Genomic DNA, 21,593 nt, shown 5'->3' on the forward strand with positions numbered 1-21,593 from the left:
CAAGTTCTCAGAATTATGATTTTTAGAATTATGGAATCAAATCACAAAGTAGGAGGATACTTTGTAAGTCTAATGTCTCTTCTCTTCTGATGCAGACTGGTGAACTTGTGCGGATCTATAAAGGTCACAATCATGCAGTGACTGTGGTGAATATCCTAGGAAAAGTGATGGTGACTGCTTGTCTGGATAAATTTGTTCGTGTCTATGAATTGCAGGTAGAATTTAGATTGAGTATTTTGCTTGAATGATTTGGGGAAATTGTTTGGGTTTGATGTTTATTTTTTAATATAAAAAGATTGGATTGGGACCCAGAAGTCTGCATTTTTCATAGGCACTCTAGATAACTATGAAGCAGCTGATTCAGGGACTGTCCTCTCAGAACACACTGCCTGAGATATGTGGTCAGGCTGTTAGGCATCAAGCTTTAAATGGTCTCTGGACAGCAACTGCAGAACCTAAAACCCATCTAGTTCTCGTTATATGCAACTTCAGGTTGGGGACTTAATTGGTTTTATTTTTTCCAATTACTGGCTCCTCCTTTAAGGAGAAGGACTTAATAGAAAGATTGCCATTAGATTATATTTCTGTCAAAAATTTGCTACTGATGGTTCAGCTTGGTGCCTCAAGTGTAGTTTTATATCTGCTAAGGGCCTTCTGGGACTATGCTAATCAAACACACAGTGTAAATAACCTTAATCCTCTGTTTTCTTCTCCACACAAGTCCCATGATCGATTGCAAGTTTATGGAGGACACAATGACATGATTATGTGTATGACCATCCATAAAAGTATGGTGAGTGTTGTTGCCACGTCACATATTTGCCTTTGAATGTATTTACTAAAAATTCTACAAACTGATGATGTTACTACTTGTCATTTTCAAAAATGACATCTGTTTCTGATATGCATCATTTTTTAAAACTGAATTTATTGGGGTGACAATTGGTTCACAAAACCATACAGGTTTCAAGTGTACAGCTCAATAGAACATCATCTGCCCACTGCATTGTGCACCCACCACCCCAGACAAAGTCTCTTCCATCCCCACTTCCCCCTGCCCCCTTTGCCCACCTCCATCATGTCCCCTTTCCCCTGGCTATCAGCACACTGTAGTCTGTATGTTATGTATATATGTTTTTCAGCTAACCCTTTCACCTTTCATTCAGTTCTTCCCCCCAGCCTGCCCTGTCATTGCCCTCTGACAGCTGTTAGGTGCATTATTGATTGCCTTTCTATCTTTTGGCATAATATTATCAAGATGTAACACAGTAATATTGTTGACTATTTAAGTCATTTTCTATTAATAGCCAAAATAATTAAAATAAAAATCTTACATCACCATTAAGTAGAAGATAAATTTAAGATGTTTAAAAAAAAAAGAGTGGTGCTTTTTCCAGAGACTTTGTGATCTGAACATTGGAATAGAGTCAGGAGATTTGGCCAGTGTGGCATAGTTATAGCAGGCCTAAAAGTAGAAGCTAACTCACTTAACCCTGCTAATTCTTGACTTATTTAAAGAATGGGTGTTTTTTGCCTGACCAGGCAGTGGCGCAATGGATAGAGCGTCGGACTGGGATGCAGAGGACCCACTTTCGAGACCCTGAAGTCGCCATCTTGAGCGCGGGCTCATCTGGTTTGAGCAAAGCTCACCAGCTTGGACCCAAGGTCGCTGGTTTGAGCAAGGGGTTACTCATTCTGCTGTAGCCCCACGGTCAAGGCACATGAGAAAGCAACAAAAAACTAATGATTGATGCTTCTCGTCTCTCTCCGTTCCTGTCTGTCCCTATATCCCTCTCTCTGACTCTCTGTCTCTGAAAAAAAAAGAAAGAAAAGAATGGATGTTTTTCAAACTCTGAGTAGTAAAACCCTTTGTTTCAATAAAATACAGATGCCTAATATGTAATGCCCAGTGGAATCCAGAACTACCCCAGTTAATGTGTAGGTGGTTGCCTCTGTGCCCTGCCAGTTTTGTTGTCAGCCAGGGTCCCAAGTGTGGCTTTCTAAGGAGCACAGCTTCAAAGTGCTTAGAGTAGAAGATCTATAAGATACTTCCCCATTGTAGTACTTTGGGGATGGTTTTGGTTTAGTTTTGTGTTTTCTTAAATTGCTACAAGTAGCTTTTGGCTCTTATTTTGAGGATGTTTTATAGTTTTTTTGGTATGTGTTTTGGTCTCCCATCCAAGTACTAACCAGACCCGGCCCTGCTTAGCTTCCGAGATCAAACGAGATCGGGTGTGTTCAGGGCGGTATGGCCATAGACTTGTATGTGTTTTGGTCTAATGCGATAAACCTCTTTCACCAGATTTATACGGGCTGTTATGATGGCAGTATTCAGGCCGTGAGGCTGAATCTGATGCAGAATTACCGCTGCTGGGTAAGGAGTGAAACTGTTGGGAATTGCATAACTCTGGGCTAACTTATAGGCCTTCATTGTCATCAGTGTAGCATATTTCTATTTAAGCATCCATTTTATACCTTCCAATGTAGGACAAGGAAGCTTATTTTTAAAAAGCATACATAGCCTGACCAGGTGGTGGTGCAGTGGATAGAGAGAGCATCAGACTGGGACACAGAGGACCCAGGTTAGAAACCCCATGGTTGCCAGTTTGAGCGCAGGTTCATTCACCTTGAGCATGGGGTTGCTGACTTAAGCTTGGGATCATAGACATGACCCCATGGTCACTGGCTTGAGCCCAAAGGTTGCTGCTGGCTTGAACAAGGGGTCACTGACTCAGCTGGCACCCCCTGGTCACGGCACAAATGAGAAAGCAATCAGTGAATAACTAAGGTGCTGCAACGAAGACTTGATGCTTCTCATATCCCTTCCTGTCTGTTTCTATCTGTCCCTCTCTGTCTCTCTGTCACAAAAAACAAAAACAAAAAACCATACATAAAATGCTTTTCTATATTATAATTCTTTAATGAAAACTAGATTTTAAGATAGGATATGAGATATATTTAAATATTCTCCACTCAGGTTATCTCCATGGTGGTTCTTATTTTGTTCTATTATAAAATCAGTACATGCTTATAAAAATATCAACAGTGCATGTGCATAATAAGTATATGAAATAAAAACTAGGAGTGTTTTTTTTCATAATCTGCCCATACTATACCCATTCTTCAGGGATTACACATATTAATAGTTTGGTTTGTATCCTCATTGGTTTTGGGAAATTAGCAAGTAAAAATTTATAATCCTGAAGTTTTAAACCTCAGCTTTCTAGGCTAAATTGCATAGTTTTTATTTTGGATAGGTGCTGGTGATTAACCCTCAAAACTTTCACATTTATTCCTTATAAGCCTTAATTTGTTTAGTCAGTTCTAGTATTAGTCACCAAAGAAAAGTAGCGACACTGAATTCCTTCCCCCAAACCGTGACCTTCTGTTCAGATTGATATTAGAATGAACTTGACACTCTCCATTTTAAAATTTGATTTTAGCCTTATCCACAGCTTAATTACTTTTCGGCTTTTACTGAATTTTACTACCTTTTTTTTTATATTACTGTTTGCTTTTTTAGTCTTCTCATTGAAGAAAAACAAAATCTAGGACAATGGGATATAGAGTATAAAAATAGTTAATTTTTCTAGAGAAATGGGGAAAATTCTGTCTGATTTTAAAGCTAGAGAGGTGGGATGGTACTGACAGGAAATATTCAAATTTGCATTACATTGTAGAAATAAATATGTTAAAATTAGAGTCATAATTTTATTAAAGCAAGCCTGTAGGGAAAATTTCTGACTAACAAGTGAAAGCGAGTCATATTTAGAAGTAAAATTAAAATTTTTAAAAAGTAGATGACCACAAGACTGTGGGTTCAGAATTGTAAAGTCAGCTTTCATGGCAAATAGTTTTCTACAACAAATATTTCCCCAAGTGGGTTTTTTTTAAATCTGGTAGTTTTATTTTTCAGTTTACAAATCAATAGTTCTTAGAATTTTCAGTATAATAGGAATACTCTTTGACTTTTTAAATAAAGAGACAAAGAAGCTCTTTATGATGGCAAGATAAAGAATAAGTATGATTTAAACTGAATTTTATGGTAACTTGTCCATAAATACTTGCTAACTTTTTCTTTAAATGTCTGTATGGCCAGTAATTGTGGCCATTGTGGCCATTCACGTGCAGGCTCTCATTGGATTCAGGTAGATGGTAAAGAAACAGTGGAGCCAAAAAATGGTGGGCCATCCTTTTATAGAAGTCTCGCACCAGACGATGAGCAACACACAGGGAAAATACTTCCCTTTCATTCAGGGCTCCCAAAGCCACTGACATATTATCTGGTTCCACAACCAGAAGAACCTTCTCCAGTTTCTCCTAGAATCAAAGGCCTCATCAGTCTCAGAGGAGCTCGCAAAAGCCCCTCATCTCTGTTCTCCATCTGCACACCTTCTCTCTGCACAAACTGGCTTCTTCAGCACCCTGCATTTTCTCCTCACTCTGCAAACATGGCTTCTTTCTTTCTGCCTCTTCTCCTCCTTCTCTGCCCTTTTCAAAACTTTCTGGCAGGAAAAACTTCTCCTCCAGCAAACCTTAGCAAAACAATAGCCCTTCCCAAGCAGGAAGGTAATTTGCAATTTCACAGACCTGGTGCTGCCCAGCCCCCAATGCAAACTATAAGCAAGCAAACATAAAAATCACATTTTACAAACTTATTTGACCAACAATGTCTGATGATGATGTAATGGCTACCTTAGTGCTTTCCCTTCTTAAAATACCAAAGTGTCAAAAGGATTCCCATTCTAATCAAGGTTCCTTATCATATTGATGATTAATTTGATGTCCTCTGGCTTTGTTTTACTAGCCAAGAATAAATTAAATAATGAGGGACTTTTTGTTTCCACCAAATTTATGGTATACAAGTAAGAATATTCTAATTGCATGTTTCTAGTACCCTTTTAACTTTTTCATTCTGTTCTCACCAGTGGCATGGTTGCTCTCTGATATTTGGCGTTCTGGATCATTTAAAACAACATTTGCTGACTGACCATACAAACCCGAACTTTCAAACTCTGAAATGTCGCTGGAAGAACTGTGATGCTTTTTTCACTGCTAGGAAGGGATCTAAACAGGTATGTGACTTGAGATCAGCCTGAGGTCATTCAGCCTCTGGGAGCAGGGTTTTGAAACCTCTTTTGCCTAGTTAGAATGTTCAGAATTGCAGTGAATAGGGAGAGTCTAGGGAATTTTTGTTATTATAATTATTACTCAGACATTTGGGGGGATGGCTTAGTGAGATATCAACAATGCTGGGTCCTAACTGCCTTGCGTGTGTGGATTGTAGAATGTACCCGTGAAGCTCTTGGCTTTGACTTTCTCTTGTCCTTCTACCAACTTCTCTCTCATGGGCCCTTTTCCCTTTTTCCTAGGATGCTGCAGGACACATTGAACAACATGCTGAGGATGACAGCAAAATTGATTCTTGAAGTTTTTTGCCTCCCATGTTGGGAAGTCATTAGTTGAACTAATTTCACAGTGGCCTCTCACAGACCACTCTCCGCCCTTCCCCAGTGAAGTGGGGAAGGAGAAGTGATTTCTAGCCAGGCTTACCACTAGCATAAGTCTGGGCAGCTCTATGGGACGATAGGTTACACTTGAAATTCTTGTTGGAGGTTTATCAGATTTAAACAGATTTTAAGGAACCATATTCCTCTGGGACAGCATGGCATATAGTAATTTATGCTACTACTGTTCTCCAGATGTTTATTAAAGATACAGATCCTAACTAGTTACCTAATTTGACCCTAATCATATTTTTATTGATTTCAGTTCGTGATTTTTATTTTCTGTTCTTATTATGGTTTTAACTTGTAGTCGGGCTTCTAAGTACCAGTTTGTTCAAATGCTAGATTTTTAGAATCCATTTAAATTTTTCCAGTTGTAATACTGAGTATTTAAATTGAAAACAAATAATTTCCTTCTTAACAATTATGTTTAGTGTGTTTCAATGTTTTCTTGCTTTGTAGATGGACAGAGCTGGCTTTAAATGCTAAAGGGACACAGATTTTTAGCAGCTAGAGTGACTGTTCTGCTGACTGTATATTAGGAACTCAGCAGATCACATAATGCCAAGTCCTTACAGAGCACTACCTAGTGAACCTCTCTGCAGGTTGTGCTAGAGTGCTTAGTTCAAGGCAGCACATAGACCTAATGTCCACCTTGAAATTTTGCTGTTAGACCTGGCCACTCGCTGCAGCAGGGGTCATCAGGCTGTTTGAACTGAAGGTGTAGCCTTTATCACCCTTTTGAGTTTCTGACTCTACAAGGCTGCAGTGGGTTTGAAACCTTTTAGTTTGTTCCATTGCCAAACCCTGTTTCTCCCATTCTCTAGCTGTGCTTAGATCAGCGGTTCTCAACCTGTGGGTCGCGACCCTGGTGGAGGTTGAATGACCAAAACACAGGGGTCGCCTAAAGCCATCGGAAAATACATATTTATTATACAATACATTTTTAAATAAAATATATATTTCCAATGGCTTTAGGCAACCCGTGTTTTGGTCACCCCCGCTGGGGTCGCGACCCACAGGTTGAGAACCGCTGGCTTAGATTGATGGCAGCCATCAGGTACTTCCTCTGGGCTAACAGGATGCTCCCCCCCCCCCCCCACCAGCAGCACCCCAGATGGGTGAGCTAGGATAAAGTATCTTGAGTTCAGGCCCTGGCCGGTTTGCTCAGTGGTAGAGCGTCAGCCTGGTGTGTGGGAGTCCTGGGTTCGATTTCCGGCCAGGGCACACAGGAGAAGCGCCCATCTGCTTCTCCACCCCTCCCCCTCTCCTCCCCCTCTCCTTCCTCTCTCTCTCTCTTCCCCTCCCATAGCCAAGGCTCCATTGGAGCAAAGTTTGCCCGGGTGCTGAGGATGGCTCTGTGGCCTCTGCCTCAGACGCTAGAATGGCTCTGATTGCGGCAGAGCAACGCCCCAGATGGGCACAGCATTGCCCCCTGGTGGGCGTGCCGGGTGGATCCCGGTTGGGCGAATGCGGGAGTCTGTCTGACTGCCTCCCTGTTTCCAACTTCATAAAAATACAAAAAGGGGGAAAAATGGTATCTGAGTTCAGTTTTGAGGGCCTTGAGCAGGCTTCTGAGAGATTGATTTCTAAAACCATTGTCTTGCCTTCACCTCTCCACTCGTTGGGAAAGAAGAGTAGAATCTGGTGAAGGTGAAGATTCCACCTGTCCATTAAGAGCAGCCACATTAACAAAGCCTTAGTGAGATTGCTTTGTTTTGCGTCGTCTCTGGACTCTTAAGAGAAGCTATAGAAGTGTGCTTTTCATTCTTTTGTTTCTGGATTCACAGAACTCTTACTCTGCAGAGATAGGAGAAGGGAGGAGAGCCCAGTGCCATATAATCAAGGGTTAGGATGTAGCACCTATTGTTTTCGAGGGTTGCAGAGCATCCAGGTTTCTCTCCACTCCTGTTAGTGTACACACATCTACTCACAAGTCTTCTTCACTCTGGCTGAGGGCAGGGAACTTCACTGGGAATTCATGGATAGGATTCAACCCCTTGAAATTGTGTGCAAGACCAAGTATGTGTTCTTTTTTTTCCAGGCAAGGTTCTAATGCTTCTTACTGGATCTAAAATATTAAGAACTAGTATAGAAGCTCCTACTAGATAATGAATGGCCCTACAAGCTATTTACTTCTGTCTTTGTGAATGGTAAAACTTTTTTGTTGACCACACTATTGAGATTTACATGATACTTGAGAGAAAACAGAGTGGGTCCTAGTGCATAAAGACTGCTGTTTCTCTGTAAGATTAAGAAACCTTTCCCACCTCTCACCCCTGTTTCCTGTACAGGTAACCAGAGAAGCTAGGGTGTTCTGCAGGTTTGGGAATGGTGATTTCCCAGGAAACTATATTTGGATTTATTGCCAAACCTGGCATTTTTCTCTGGGCTGTAGTGAACACAGACTTCTAAGTAGGCTAGGCAGCATGCTAAGAAAGTCTCACATGCTCTGTTGCATAGGTGTCCTTCTGTCCTGCCTGAGGACATGTGTGAAAAGATGAGTGGTGGAGCCTTTGTAGGGCAGGTGTCGGGCGATCATTGGGAACCTTTGCAGGTAGAATCAGTAAGGACCGATTTGGGTTTCACTTTGGTAGAATTGTGCAGTCTGCCTACCTTTGTATGAATGCTCGATGTATAGGTGTATGCACATGTAGGCACCTATACTTGTAATACTTTTCCTCATTTCACAAAAACGTTCTTTGAAGCAATGGCAATAATGTCTTTGTTTCAAGGATGTGTAAAGTTTGTTTAACATCAGGCTAGCGTGTTATCCTAAATGCACTGTTTTAGCCCTCTGTTTAGAAATAAATGCACCATAAACATCTTGGCTGGTTATGGATGGTTATATTATTACTTTTTAGTGTCTTGAAAGTTATGCAGAATTTTAGCTATTTTTAAGTCTACAATGTCTTGACTGATTCTAGCCCTCTCTCCTCCCTCAGAGAAGAGCTGTGGCTCAGGGATTTGCATTAACTCTGGCATTTAGTACTTTTTGAAGAAAGGAAACCATTGCATGACCTGACAGAGCCTGACTCATTTCTAATAAGGAGTTGGAGGGCATTTTTTAGAATGGTATTTTTAATTACATGTACCTACTTCTAACGGCTAGAAGCCAAGGAAACCACAGTGTAAATCCTTTTGTGTGCCTGTGCTGGTGTTACAATTGTAGTTCTGATGTAATATCAGTCCCTTCAAGTTATAATTGGGTTCAAAATGTGTTTTGGCATACTACTGTACTCAGTTATACAGCAGTGGAACACAGTGCCAACAGTACTCTAAGAGCAAAGAATTATTTTGACCTGATGATACTTGAATTTAAGAGAACATTATTGCTACTACACTCCTGCTTTTGTGGGGAGAATTCTATCTCAGAAGAGTTAGCAATTGAGTGTTTAGCTCCTGACCTACCTATAAGTTATAGGCAGTTCACTGCTGTTTAAGTGATAATTTGCCTAACAAAGGTTTTTTTGTTTTTTGTTTTTTGGGGGTAGATTATATAGTGGACTTTATTGACTAGGTATGTGGACGATTTGGTATGAGTAGGTTACAACACTTCGTGGAATGGTATGGTATGTTTTATGGAAGAGAATTCATTGCAGAGGAGATCAAGGTATATTGTGAAGTGAGATTTGAACAGCATGTTCCCTCTAGTTTGCTCAAATAACTGCAGTTAATATATGCTGACTTACAGATTTTGTTCTCATAACCCAAAGGAGAGCTTTAGCTCTGCTATAAAGGCCATGCCTGCCACATTGAAGTAGTAATTTTGTCCTTGCCCCAGATCATTAGGACCCTTAGGATTGCAAAGAGGCTGTCTAATAACAAGAAATAGAAGCTGTGGTAAAGGTTATTTGGGCTACACTGAGTTCCATATACAAGCAGATGTGAAATTTTGATGTTGACCAAACCTACTACTTATCAGACAATAACCTCTAACTTCACCTCCAACTCCCAAGTATGTGGCCCTGCTGGGTCACATGGCTACTAAAATTTCCCAGATTTGTTCTAAATTTAAAGTAGTAGACCATTTGGATTGGAGGAAGAGGGGAGTAAAGGAGGAAAGGATGTTGAAGATCTTTCTTCTGCTTAAGATAAATACGTGCCCTAGAGCTGCTCCAGCACTCCTGATAATTGAATTTATGTTGAATATGGATTAGAAGAATGAGATCAGATAACATTTGATTGAAAAATGTTTATAAACAAATAGCTTAACCTTCTTACATTTTGGTATAAACCTGTGAACTTCATAACTTTGTAAAGCAAGATATAAAGCAAATACAAAAGGAAAATAAAGTACTTTTACTAATTGTTTACTTTTGTTACCTTATCTGCATATTCCTAGCCAACTCTTTCCATGTTGGCATAAAGATGAAGAAGAAAATTGGATGGAAAACACAAGATGGTTATAGATAAGCCACAGACTATGGGCCAGATAAGTTGGGCAGACAGCTACATTTAAGGATTTGTTCACAGTCCTTCACACAGGTCAGTTAGTTAATGGACGAGCTAAGATTAGGTAAGTGACCCTCCAGTTATAGGTGACCCATTTATTCTTGTTCTAAATACCAACAGCTATTCCCCTCCCTTTCTTCATATATCTTAGAAAGTATTTGAGTGATTTCTATGCTGAGGCACCGATTCAGGCATGATTAAAGTGGGATTTGGGGCCCTGGCCGGTTGGCTCAGCGGTGGAGTGTCGGCCTGGCGTGCGGGGGACCCGGGTTCAATTCCCAGCCAGGGCACATAGGAGAAGCGCCCATTTGCTTCACCCCCCCCCCCTCCTCTCTGTCTCTCTCTTCCCCTCCTGCAGCCACCGCCGGGGCTCCATTGGAGTGGGGATGGCCCGGGCGCTGGGGACGGCTCCTTGGCCTCTGCCCCGGGCGCTGGAGTGGCTCTGGTCGCAGCAGAGCATCGCCCCCTGGTGGGCAGAGCATTGCCCCTGGTGGGCGTGCCGGGTGGATTCCGGTCGGGCGCATGCGGGAGTCTGTCTGACTGTCTCTCCCCGTTTCCAGCTTCAGAAAGATACAAAAAAAAAAAAAAAAAAAGTGGGATTTGGGGTTTATATGTATATGTATGTGTTTTCCATTATTGTATTATGAAACTAGGGCCCTCGATATGTGATAGGTGGGTGTTAAGATTGAAAGCTATCCAGCCCTGTGGCTGATAATCTAAATGTGAGAAAACAAAATACAGTAGAACCAGCCATACACATGCCTTTATTTAGATCAATTTTTTTCAGAATGCCAACTTAATGAGTCAAACAACCCAAAGTATCCAGCTCTTTCACTGAGCTAGTTTACCCCAGAGCAGGCCCATCCTGAACTAATCAGACAGAACCGAGTGCTAGTTTGGTTCCTGTCTCATGGGTGGGAGGATGTAAACATGATGGAGGGCTCCAGTCCAGGAAGTCCTGAGTGCCACTGATGAGCACTTCTGTGAACAGCCGAGAGTACACTAAGGAGAGCATTTGCTCGGATTCCAAGCAAATCTCAGCTGGGCTACAACTAGCTGAGGCAGACACACTTGCCTCCATGTGTAGGGACAAAGTTCCTTAACTGAAGGGTCAGTTTGGGAATGACAGATGGACAGAGGCCCTGAGGTTGAGCGGGAGTGAAGTGGAGGAGGAACAAGACTCATGAGGTGCCTGGAGGCCTGCTAGGGGTGCAGCTACTGTAACCGTTGAGGTAAGTGGCTCCAGCTATATTGGGTGAAGTTGAAATCCTGAGCGATCCTGCCTGGCTTTGACTGCGGCCGGCGTGGTTCAGGCATACATGGTCAGCTGCAGCCACTGAAAGAGGAAGTCCCAAGATCAGAGTGCAAACAAGAAAAGAGCCCTAGGGATCTTACAGGGTAGGGGGAAAGGCACAGGCCCAGCGTTCCAGACGCTGGGAAGGTTTTCTAAGAAGCAGCATCCTCCCCCCACATCTCTCCTAGGAAGGTACATATTTTCCAGCAAAAAGTCACTTTAGGAACTGAGGCCTCTGGGGCCATGTGCTTCCCTTTATGTTCCTCCTATCCCAGCCCTCCCCCACCATTTGCAGGTGAAGGGCACACACTGGTTCCAGGGCCTCGTTGACTCCACCTTGAATTTTAAGGCACAAGGGAGTGTACTGCTTCTTGCAGGCTTTACCTCTAGGACGTTGAGTTTGATGATACCGTCTCCATCCTTGTCGAATGCATTAAAAGCTCCTGTGTGGAAGAATGAGTACAGGCCACAGGCTCGCTCTCCCCACCACTACTGTAACTTTTCTTGAGAGGACCATGCTCTGCCAGGCAGAGTATCACCAATAGCCCTCCCTTTCCCAACCCATTCTGAGCCTAAAGAGGGCCTTCACCTTTGCTCAGCCTGGATAGGACATTGGTGAATGACCGGGCTGAGTTTCCTGCTGCCACAGCTATCACTGTGAGAGAGGAGGCAGGAAGGGCATAAGAGTGGAAGGTACCCCCACTTACTGAACATGCCCTCCAGCCTGACAAAGCAGCAGATGAAACTGTCAAAGTCGATGTTCATGTGTTTGTCGGCATACCGCATGGTGATGATGTCGTAGAGTTGGCAGTTGAGGTGGAATCCTGTGGAGGGAGCGCTTGAAAGGAGGAAGTAGAGTTGCAGTCCTTACGGCTGCATTCTGTTTTCCCTGCCTCTCAGGGAAAGGAAAATGAGAAGCCCTTTCTCCTCTGCCCCCATCCCTGCTTCCACCAGCCCCAGTCCCCATCCCAACCACTCCCTTTCGCCCCGGCACCTGCATCATTGACTGCATTTCGCATCTCGTAGCTGTTGATGGTGCCAGATTGGTCTGTGTCATAGTGTTTAAAAATTTTCTGGCAATAGAAATTTGAGGACAGACAGTTACACACTAAACCCGTGAATCAATGTCCTCTTTCACCCCACACTTTATTCTCTCTTCCCACCTGCCAGGATTTAATCTTCTTCCAGAGGTGATGGAACTCTTGCAGGTTCAGTCTCCCTGAGCCATCTGTCTGGAGGAAGGTCAGGGCTACAGGGCACACAGCGAAAGCCTCCTGGAGTAGGAGGGGGGTTTCTAGGCTCTGCAGGGAAGGCAGCCCCATAGAAGGCGCTGCCCAGGATACCCTACCCACTGTCCTGTATTTAATGCACTGTCCAGGTGTTTAACCCCCCCCCCTCCATGCCTCCCCAGTCAAAGTTAGTTTCAATGACCCAAGGAGCCTGTCTCCTAAGGACCACTTTGGCTTGAAAGGGGCTCGGGCAGACTCCCAGCCTGAGGTAAGAGTGGGGGTCAGAGGCTGTTTACAACCAATGGCCTTCCCAACTTGTACCTCCTCCAATAGCTCCTTTCAGACCAGCAGCCAGGAGGTTCTGACTCAGGACCTCCTTGAGTCTTTCCTTGTACGTGAATTTGGTACCCTCTGCCTGAATGGGCATCTCTCATTTTTCCCTGGCCCCCTGGCAGAGGGTTGGAAGTGGGGGGCAGGAAGGATACATCCAAAAGAGCAATCATGCTACGGCAGGACTCCAGCGTGAACCCCTGCGTCTTCAGGTCCTTATCTGGGAGGTGTGGAGAAGAGTGGGGAGCCACTTTTAGATAACTGACCCACAGCTCCGCCACCCCTTCCCACATACAGGCAGCCACTCACGTTTGTTCACAACTGTGTTGAGGATATTCTTGAGCTCGTCTGCACAGATCTCCATGTCCTGAGGAGGAAGGGAGTGGAGTCACGGTTCAAGAGTCCAGCAGCTGGGGGAGCAGAGGCTTTGCAAAGTGCATCCCAGCTGTCCATGCCTGTCAAGCCCCTGTCAGTGCTATTCCGTCACAGGGAAGCTGAGGCTTTTCTGTGGAACACAGTCATTGCACCCTCAGCTGTCCAGACTGCAGTGGGCAGCTCGAAGTGGAAAGGCCTCTGAGCCACCTGGTGGGTGCCTTTGTCGAAAACTCAAGGACTTGACTTGTGGGTTTCTGTGCTACACACATATATCCCATGTTTTCACCAAAAGCCAAAATGAGCTCTACTGAATAGTGCTGAAATAACTGGTCCTTTGAGCGGTTAATGAAGGAGACAAGAATCTGTGGGAGTTGGATTAGGAGGTAGGTACTCACATCGCCCGCAATTTGCCTGAAAATGTTCCGGAAGTGCTGCTGTTCTTCACTTTCCTGGTCAGTGTTGCCAGGCTGTGGCTGTGGAAGCACAAAGGAAAACAGGTTCGCAAGGATCAGGGAGATGGACAGACCCATGAGGAAAGCTCCTTCTAGGCTGCAGGAGCCAGAGCGCCTACAACAGCCCTAGGTGGCAGCAGGAGCTGGGGAAAGGGCAGATACTCTCCTTTCCTGGTCAAGCCTGGTGAGCTGGAGTGAGAATCATCTAGGCACCCGTGACCCTTCACTACATACCTCCCAGCCCAGACACTCAGACACAGGAGATGTATTAGTCATGCAGATGTATTAGCCATGTATTATTAGCCTGCATAGGCAGCCCCCCTGGTCCCTTCCCCCATACCCACCAGCTAGAATCCTCTCCACTGTTTGAGCCTGACCATCCCAACCAAATGAGCCCCAGCAGGACAAAGGGAGCCAGACGGTTCTGATACCTCCAGCTGTCTGTTCCCAAGGCCAAGTCCTCAAAGGACCCTTCTCCCCACTCCATTGTATGAGTGCTCCAGGATAGAGGAGGTGGCCCTGGATTTATCTGTGGACTTTTGTCCCTTAGCCCTACCTCCACTCACCGCTACATGACCACCTCTCCCCACTCCAGTCTGCCACCCTTCCCTGAACTCTGGGGACTGCCATTTCTGATGTTAGCCCCCTTTGCTGCTGCTATTCTTTATCCCCCATTGTTAAGAGCTTGAGGACACCAGAAAACAAGGTGTTTCGTCTCAGGCTTTGCCTGCCCCTTCCCTTGGTGTCCTGCCTGGGTCAGCCCCAGCAGGGAGGCTCAGCCTGTCCTTCCCAGGCCTACGACTGCCGCGTGTGGTGGCCAATCTCCAAGACGTCCACTCAAGCAACATCCCCAATTTTAGAACTCGATGAGCGAAAAGGTTGGTGAGAAAAATCCAAACCTCTGGATGTTAAAGGGACACTCTGTGCCTGCTGACCCTCCAACCTGAGCACCCCAAAAGCATAGGAGGCCCCAGTGTGTGCTGGCCACCCCATTCATGCCACATGCTCAGAAACCTGCAGGGATTTCTCTTGCTTATCAGGGCTTGTTTTGTCTTTGCCCTCCTCTGACTCCTGGTCCACACCCAGTTCCTTGTTGCTGTTTGCTCTGTCCGAGACGAAGATGATGGGCTGGAGAGAAGAGGGAGGTAGGGAGGTAGGAGGGGGCAGGGAGGATGCAAGGGTTACAGGCTGAGCAGGCACAGGGAGGCGACCTCCTCCCGGAGCAGCTGGTCCAGTGAAGAGGGAAAGCTCAGTTAGCTGCTCTTGAACCTCAGTTCAAGCTCCATTTCTGCTATTAACAAGGTGAGGAAAGATGCTAAGTCTCTCTGGGCCTCAGTTTCTTATCTCCTCATGATAGAGTTATGTGGATTAAACAAGGTAATAATCACATGTGAAAATGATAAGAATGCTAAAAGCAACATACCGCATGCAGTGATTTTCAAATACTTTGTAGACTTTTTTTTCAAATGAAAGCACTATTCAAATCTAATTTCCCAGCAGCCCAGTGTATGAGTCATTCAAAGCAGAGCTTCTCTACTTGATGCAGAGTGCAGAGCTCTATTCCCTCAGTCTCCCTGTATCACCGTGGCGGTCACCGTGGCACCTCCAAGGAACCCCAAGGACTCCACAAAGCACAAATTGAAAAAAGGACTCTGATTTGTGGCATGGTCAATGGGTGAGAAGTCAGAACACGGGGCTGGACCCAGCCCTGCCATCACAGGAGAAATATCCTCTCTGGCTTCAGTTTACTCATCCATTCATGTGGATAAGAGATCCTGCTTTGCACTTCCCATAGGGCTCTTGCAGGGGTCACATGAGATACTGAATGTAAAAGTGAACCACAAAAACATTTAAGATGCTACACAAATATAAAATTTAAGGGATATTTTCTAGACATGCTCATGCAAGCGAAGAGGATACACAGAGGGTGGACAGCAGCCGCCCGGTTGCCTCAGTCCCACGGTGCCACACACCCTGCAGGGAATGCAGAGGGAGGCTAGCCTGTGGGGCCCGTGGCGACAGTGCAGAGAGCAATGGGGGAATCAACGTCTCTCTGTAGAAAAAAGACCTGACTGGTCTGAGTTCCCATCTGCCTTTCCATACTGTTCATCTAGGACTGCAAGAATGAACAAACCTCTGGAAACAGCTCAGCTTTGGCTGCTAACAGGCACCCAAGGCCCCGGCTTGCTCTGCCTTTCAAGGGGAGGGCTTTGCTTAAGCAACTGAAGATTGCAGGGATCCCAGAGCAAGTGAGGTCACATTCTTATGGGGGATGTGTGCCCATGCCAGGCACATATCTCCAGGCCCAGCTGTGGATCTGGGCAACACAAGGGGCCTGCACCAGAGAGGTGAGAGCAAGAAACATGAGTTTTAGAACAGACAGGTATGATTTCCAGTTCCAGTTTCCCCGCTTATTAGCTGTGTACCGTTCACAGAGAAGTTGTTTTGCTTCTCTGAGTCTTTATCCTCACCTATAAAAGAGAAATAATGACAGCACCTATCTTGTAGACACTGTTGTGATTGGAAAGTATGTTTCATCCCCAGGATGGTATCCAATGTGTGGTAGGTGCTGGATGAATGTCAGCTCTGGTCTGCACCAGCACCAATACTTGGAGAACCCCTACTATGGGACCTTCTAGATGCCATCATAAACACTAACAGCACACATTATCTTGTGGCTACTGCCCTGTGAGCTTAAGGATGTCCAAAGGTCAGTCATTTATGAATGGTACTCGGGTACTCTGGGTGGTCAAACCAAAATTCTCTAAGGGGTAACCGTCATTGGAGGCATTAGTGCCCTGGAGACTAGGGACAGTTATCGGATAAATGGAGCAAGAATGGGGTAGGGGGAGTTTTGTGATCTTAAGGTCCAAGAGTACATAAACAAACGATCCCTGATCACAGATGAAAGCTCTGATCTGAGGCCCTTGAGATGTTCTTAGCACACATGGTCGCCTGTAGCAGTGGTGTCCTTACAGCAGAGTGACTATAACCAGGACACCCAGGAGAGGCTATCTGAGGCTCTGGTGAATCAGGGTGACTCCCTCAGGACCCCAGGAGGGAAAGCTGACCAGATAGCTCTCATGCCTTGTTCCCCCTAGAGCCAGTCAAGTTGGGCAGAATGCTGGGGCCATGCAGGTGGAGGTTCCCTCCCCTTTTGCCCTCTGCCATCTGGACACAGGCAGCCCATAGCATCCACTAGACCCATGATTTAGAGAGGACCTCGGTTCAGTGTGAGAGGTCATTGTCTAGAAGGGCATTTGCAATAGGCTTCACCTTGAATAAGAGCCCTGGCAGTGACTTAGTTCCTATAAATATCCTCTCCCACTCTTTTCCCAGAAGGCTGCAGAAAAAGAAGTAGTGGGGGGTAGGCAGGGAAAAGAGAGGAGGGAAAAGCAGCTGTCCTGTCTACAGAGCGGGCAGCTGGCATCCCAATACCTTCACTGTCCATGGAAACCCTTACACAACCACTCACTGTACCCTGACCTATAGAGCCTGCTGCCATGTCTCCAAGATATTAATCCTTTCTCAGCAATGCCAAACCCACATCTGAGAAAGGTGGGCTGTTGCTTACGTTTCTGCAAGACCCCCTCCCCACCTTAGGCCCATTTCCTCTGGTTAGCCATCCCTCCCTCCCTCACGTGAGAGGCAGGCAGCAAAGCACCGGCGTTCAGAGCACAGACACTGCACCTGGCTCCCCCTGTGCTGGCTCTGTGGCCTTGGATAAGTTAGTCAACCTGTCTGTACTTCTCTGAAAATGGGGATAATGATAGTACCACTCTCATAGGGTTGTTGAGAGGATTGAGTTTATCCACAGAAAGCACCCAGAAGAACGCCTGGCAGAGTCTTCACTCAGCGAGTGTTAGCTTCCATTGATCCGCACCGCAGCCGCCACAGGGCAAGGGGCGGGGCAGCAGGGGAAGGGGCAGGCCCGGCGCGTCCTCACACACACGCACAAAAGTCCATGCAGTCTCCCCACTCACCCAGATATACCCACCTTGGGCTTTTTCTTTTTCTGCACAAGGAAAGGAAACAGTAAATGCAGATTAAATGAAAAGCAAATTTTCAGAGAATCCACTGACCTTTGGCTCCCCTGTGATCTGGTTCTCAACTTCGGGTAGGATCTGGGATTTAGAAATCCAGATCACGTGGACCCAAAAGGGGCCTGAAGGGTGAAGGGGGAAGAGAATTCTCTAGGCCCTCAGACTGGTGGCCGCTATGCCTTTGTTAGTATCGTTCACTCTGTTATTAGACACAGCTAAGGAAAGGGTGAGTCTACCTAATGTTTTATATTTTTTAATGAAATTGGTTACTAAAACACTGAAAAAGTAGCTAACCCAAATTGGCTCCAAAATTAATTTTGTTTGATTTGTAGTTCTGTTTGTTGTTTTAGCAAATACTTAAAACAAGAAGACATAATGGAAATCCAGGTTTGGGGCTTTGGGTTTCTTTTGCAAAACTAGGTCAAGCTGCCTGTCTTGACCTGTGGCCCCTGCAACATCAATCTGGGAGAGCAGCTGCTCGCTGCGCCCTCCAGGCACCACCAACACCACCAGGCCAGTCGTCCCTCCAGCACAGAAGCCAAGTGGAGTTCAGAACTGCAGGCCACTGTAGGGACACCAAAACCCCTACACCTGCCTGCTAGGTGACATGCCAGCTTCCATAAACCTTTGGGTTTGTAACTCCTGATAAACAGTATACACTGATTACTGGTGTCCAGAAGATAAGAATAGCGCCAAGTGCACTTAATACTGAAAACAACGTCTGTGACCATTCAGAAGGCACTTGCAGATCTGGCACTGGTGCAGGGTCAGGATTAAAACCATGAACTTCACTACCCAGAAGACAGTTCAGTGGGGCATTTGCTGTCCTGTTAGTGGCCCAAGATACACTCAGAGCACAAGGGACTGTTTACTAAACAGGATCCAAAGCCCCAAGGCAGCTGCAAGACTCCTCAACACAAGGAGACCCCAGTATACACAACCCTGTACTAATTCTGAGCCTCATACCCCTGGAGACAGGTCTTAGCATTTCAGTAGGGGAGAGAGCCTGAGTCTGTGTTCAAAGAATCTGGCTGCGAGCCTTGCTCACACTTAAGAGCTCTGTGAACTCAAGGGAGCCATTTAACCTCACTGAACCTCCACTTCCTTATTTTATTTATTTATTTATTTATTTATTTAGGTGTCAGACAGAAAGAGACAGAGAGAGGGACAATTAAGGACAGATAGACAGGGAGGGAGAGAGAAGCATCAATTCTTTGTTGCAGCACTTAGTTGTTCATTAATTGCTCTCATATGTATCTTGACCGGGGGACTACAGCAGACCTAGTGACCCCTTTCTCAAGCCAGCAACCTTGGGCTCAAGCTGGTGAGCCTTGCTCAAACCAGATAAGCCCACACTCAAGCTGGTGACCTCGGGGTTTCGAACCTGGGTCCTCCGCGTCCCAGTTTGACCATCTGGTCAAGCCCCCACTTCCTTATTTTAAAACCAGGGGTTATTACCTTATTACATCTCAGAAACCTTGCAAGAATCAAGTGAGATAACACATGTGAGAAGCGAGGTATAAAACACATGAATACCAACCACCATCTGAGGGCCATGCTGTATTAGACACTTCGCACACATGATCTCATTGACTCAGAGCTCACAAAAGCCTTGCGAGGTATGTGTTACCCCCATTTTAAAGATTAGGAAGCTGAATCAGAGGGTTTATATAACTTGTCCAGGTCAGCCAGCTAGTAGCTACAGGACCAGGTTTTGATGTTGACTACAGAGCTGGTGTACTTTTCTTTCTCTGTGTGAGCTCCTGCCTCAAAATCCAGTGTTAGCTGCTGCTCTTATCATCCCTTCCTGGGGCCTTGATCTCTCCCTCTCATGGTTCAAACTGCTTCTTCCTTCTAGGACTCTCTTCTGTACTTCCCAGCCCCTGGGCTAACTGCCTCCAGGACCATAAGGCCCATTAATTAGTTCTGCTCATGCCAAACGGAAGTTGTAGTACCGTAAAGAAATTGCTCGGTACACCCCAGACTCCCATCTCCCTCTGTCAATATCCACTCTCCCCGCCACCACCTAGCTGTCCCCTGGACCCTCTACATATAAGAGCTAAGCCACTCACCACTGGTCGATCCACGGAGATTGTATTTTCAACTTCCCTGTGAAGAACACAAACACGAGTGGACTCAGTGTCACCAGGAGCGAGTAGGAAGTACAGAGAGAATTTGCTCAGGTCATGTGACTTCTCAAAGCTAAGTCGGGACTAACCTCAAGAGAAGCCCAGGAATTAACATTCCCCTCCCCAGCAAACCAGCCGCATGGAGGCAACCATCGCCAGCAGCCAAGTGCAGACACGGGCTCTCATTGGCTTTGCCCAGAGCTCTCCAAAACATGATGCAGCCATCTACTCATAGATTTCTGCTTCTTTCAGGGACAAAGATCAGAATGGCAAGGCCTAGGAACTCATCTGTGGTGGCTCGGAGGGTAGGATGTGGCCCTGCTGGACTTTTTGGCTGTCCTTGCCTAAAAGTCCTATCACCCCTAATACTTCCTATCCCTCATCCCTACTTTATTCCTTCTCCTTATCACTTACCAAATTCTAATATACTATATGTATCTTTTCTTATACATTGTTATCCATGCTAGAATGTTAATCTCCATGAGGGAAGGGATTTCTTTCTGCTTCATGCACTGCTCTGTCCTCAATAAATATCTGTGGGATGACGGACTGAATAAATGAATGAATAGGGAAGAAGCCAGTGGCTCCGATGTGGAGGAAGAGGTGCAGCCTGGTCAACATATCCCAGGCCCCTGGCACAAACCGGTCCAGCTGCCTCACGCCTCTGCGCTCTGGAAGGGGCCACGTGGACTTTTAGGGGCAGGTGGGGAAAGCAGGGCTGGGACTCACTCAGAGAGGTTTCTCTTTTCAGAGAAGACGCGGAGGATGAACTCTCCCTCCTGGTGGGGCTCGTATGTAGAGGGCACAATGACGTACTCGCTGGGAGGCAGGCGGAAGCGCTGGGACACCTCCCTCATGTTGATGTAGGTTTTGCTCCTGGCCTTGGAGGCGTTGTACAGGAAGAAGTCCTTCTGCAGGTGCTGTTTGTTCCCATGCATCTGAAGGAGAGTAGAGTCCAAGGGACCTGAGCCACGTGGGAGGGACACCCTATCCTGCTTACAGTCCCCCTCCAGGGCTCCCTTCCCAAGCCCTGGTCACTCAGTTCACAGCTGTGTCATACCTACTTCCAGTTCCCAAGGCCTCAAACAACTCAGTATCCCTGGAGCTCCCTACCCCATTTCCTCTTCCTTTCCTGTTGTGATTCAGAAGTGAAGTTCAAGTCTCATTCCTGCACTCAGGATCACTTACCCGAACTGCTGTTGGTCAACTGCAATCACCTCCAGGCCGGAGAAGGGCCCCAAGGAGGCAGGAGGGGCCTTAGCTGGGGCTGCGGGAGCCAATTCCTCTATCCCAAAGAGGGCAGTCCCCCTCAGAATGTGACTGTGTACCTATGTATGAATGTGAATGTGTATGACTGTGAACAAGCATGTGTGCCAGTGTGAACAAGTGAACGTGAATGTGTGAGACCATGTGTGTGAAAGTCTGGTGGGAAGTGAGGAAGGGCACAGCCTGAGCGTGGTCGTCAGGAGATAATGCACCTGCTCTGGAGTTGAGGAACATGGGCAAGGCCCTCTCCTATCACAGTCCTGGTCACAAACCCCACCAGGAAGCTTCCCAATTTGTGACAGTCAGACACGGGACCCCCCAGGGAATGCTGTACACAACTGCTGACTGCTGCCACTTCTATACCTCTTTGGGAACCTTGAGGAGAAACAGAAAAAGAAGACACTCAGATTCTGTGGATCTCAGATTTGAATGGAAATGAAAAACTCGCAGGAAGGGAACACCAGCAATTGTAGAATGGTTACATAAGTCTGACTCCCCATGTAAATACTTACC

General features: G+C 45.8%; 2 protein-coding genes across 7 annotated transcripts in view; one reads left to right on the top strand and one right to left on the bottom strand.

Annotated features, from left to right (window-relative positions):
* The window catches only part of ZNF106 (zinc finger protein 106), a 70,021-nt gene extending 60,200 nt beyond the window's left edge, over nt 1-9,821 (top strand). For all 5 annotated transcript variants that reach the window (XM_066342875.1, XM_066342878.1, XM_066342876.1 and 2 more), the window contains 5 exons: nt 96-215; nt 722-793; nt 2,303-2,374; nt 4,929-5,075; nt 5,373-9,821. In XM_066342875.1, the coding sequence (XP_066198972.1) occupies nt 96-215; nt 722-793; nt 2,303-2,374; nt 4,929-5,075; nt 5,373-5,429 (468 nt within the window). In that variant the 3' untranslated portion in view covers nt 5,430-9,821. The remainder of the gene's footprint in view (nt 1-95; nt 216-721; nt 794-2,302; nt 2,375-4,928; nt 5,076-5,372) is intronic.
* An 891-nt stretch (nt 9,822-10,712) lies between these two features.
* CAPN3 (calpain 3) overlaps nt 10,713-21,593 on the bottom strand; it is a 66,276-nt gene continuing 55,395 nt past the window's right edge. Inside the window, exons 12-24 of one of the 2 annotated variants that reach the window (XM_066342638.1) lie at nt 21,444-21,455; nt 20,544-20,752; nt 19,758-19,794; nt 17,640-17,657; nt 14,657-14,770; nt 13,586-13,663; nt 13,125-13,182; nt 12,971-13,035; nt 12,420-12,488; nt 12,251-12,329; nt 11,964-12,080; nt 11,641-11,699; nt 10,713-11,298 (exon numbers count right to left, since the gene is read on the bottom strand). In XM_066342638.1, the coding sequence (XP_066198735.1) occupies nt 11,272-11,298; nt 11,641-11,699; nt 11,964-12,080; nt 12,251-12,329; nt 12,420-12,488; nt 12,971-13,035; nt 13,125-13,182; nt 13,586-13,663; nt 14,657-14,770; nt 17,640-17,657; nt 19,758-19,794; nt 20,544-20,752; nt 21,444-21,455 (942 nt within the window). In that variant the 3' untranslated portion in view covers nt 10,713-11,271. Of the gene's footprint in view, nt 11,299-11,640; nt 11,700-11,963; nt 12,081-12,250; nt 12,330-12,419; nt 12,489-12,970; nt 13,036-13,124; nt 13,183-13,585; nt 13,664-14,656; nt 14,771-17,639; nt 17,658-19,757; nt 19,795-20,543; nt 20,753-21,002; nt 21,404-21,443; nt 21,456-21,593 lie in introns of those variants that run through there. The other variant, XM_066342636.1, reaches the window with a different exon arrangement.

This window comes from Saccopteryx leptura, chromosome 6, assembly GCF_036850995.1.
Source record: "Saccopteryx leptura isolate mSacLep1 chromosome 6, mSacLep1_pri_phased_curated, whole genome shotgun sequence".
NCBI classification, from domain to species: domain Eukaryota; kingdom Metazoa; phylum Chordata; class Mammalia; order Chiroptera; family Emballonuridae; genus Saccopteryx; species Saccopteryx leptura.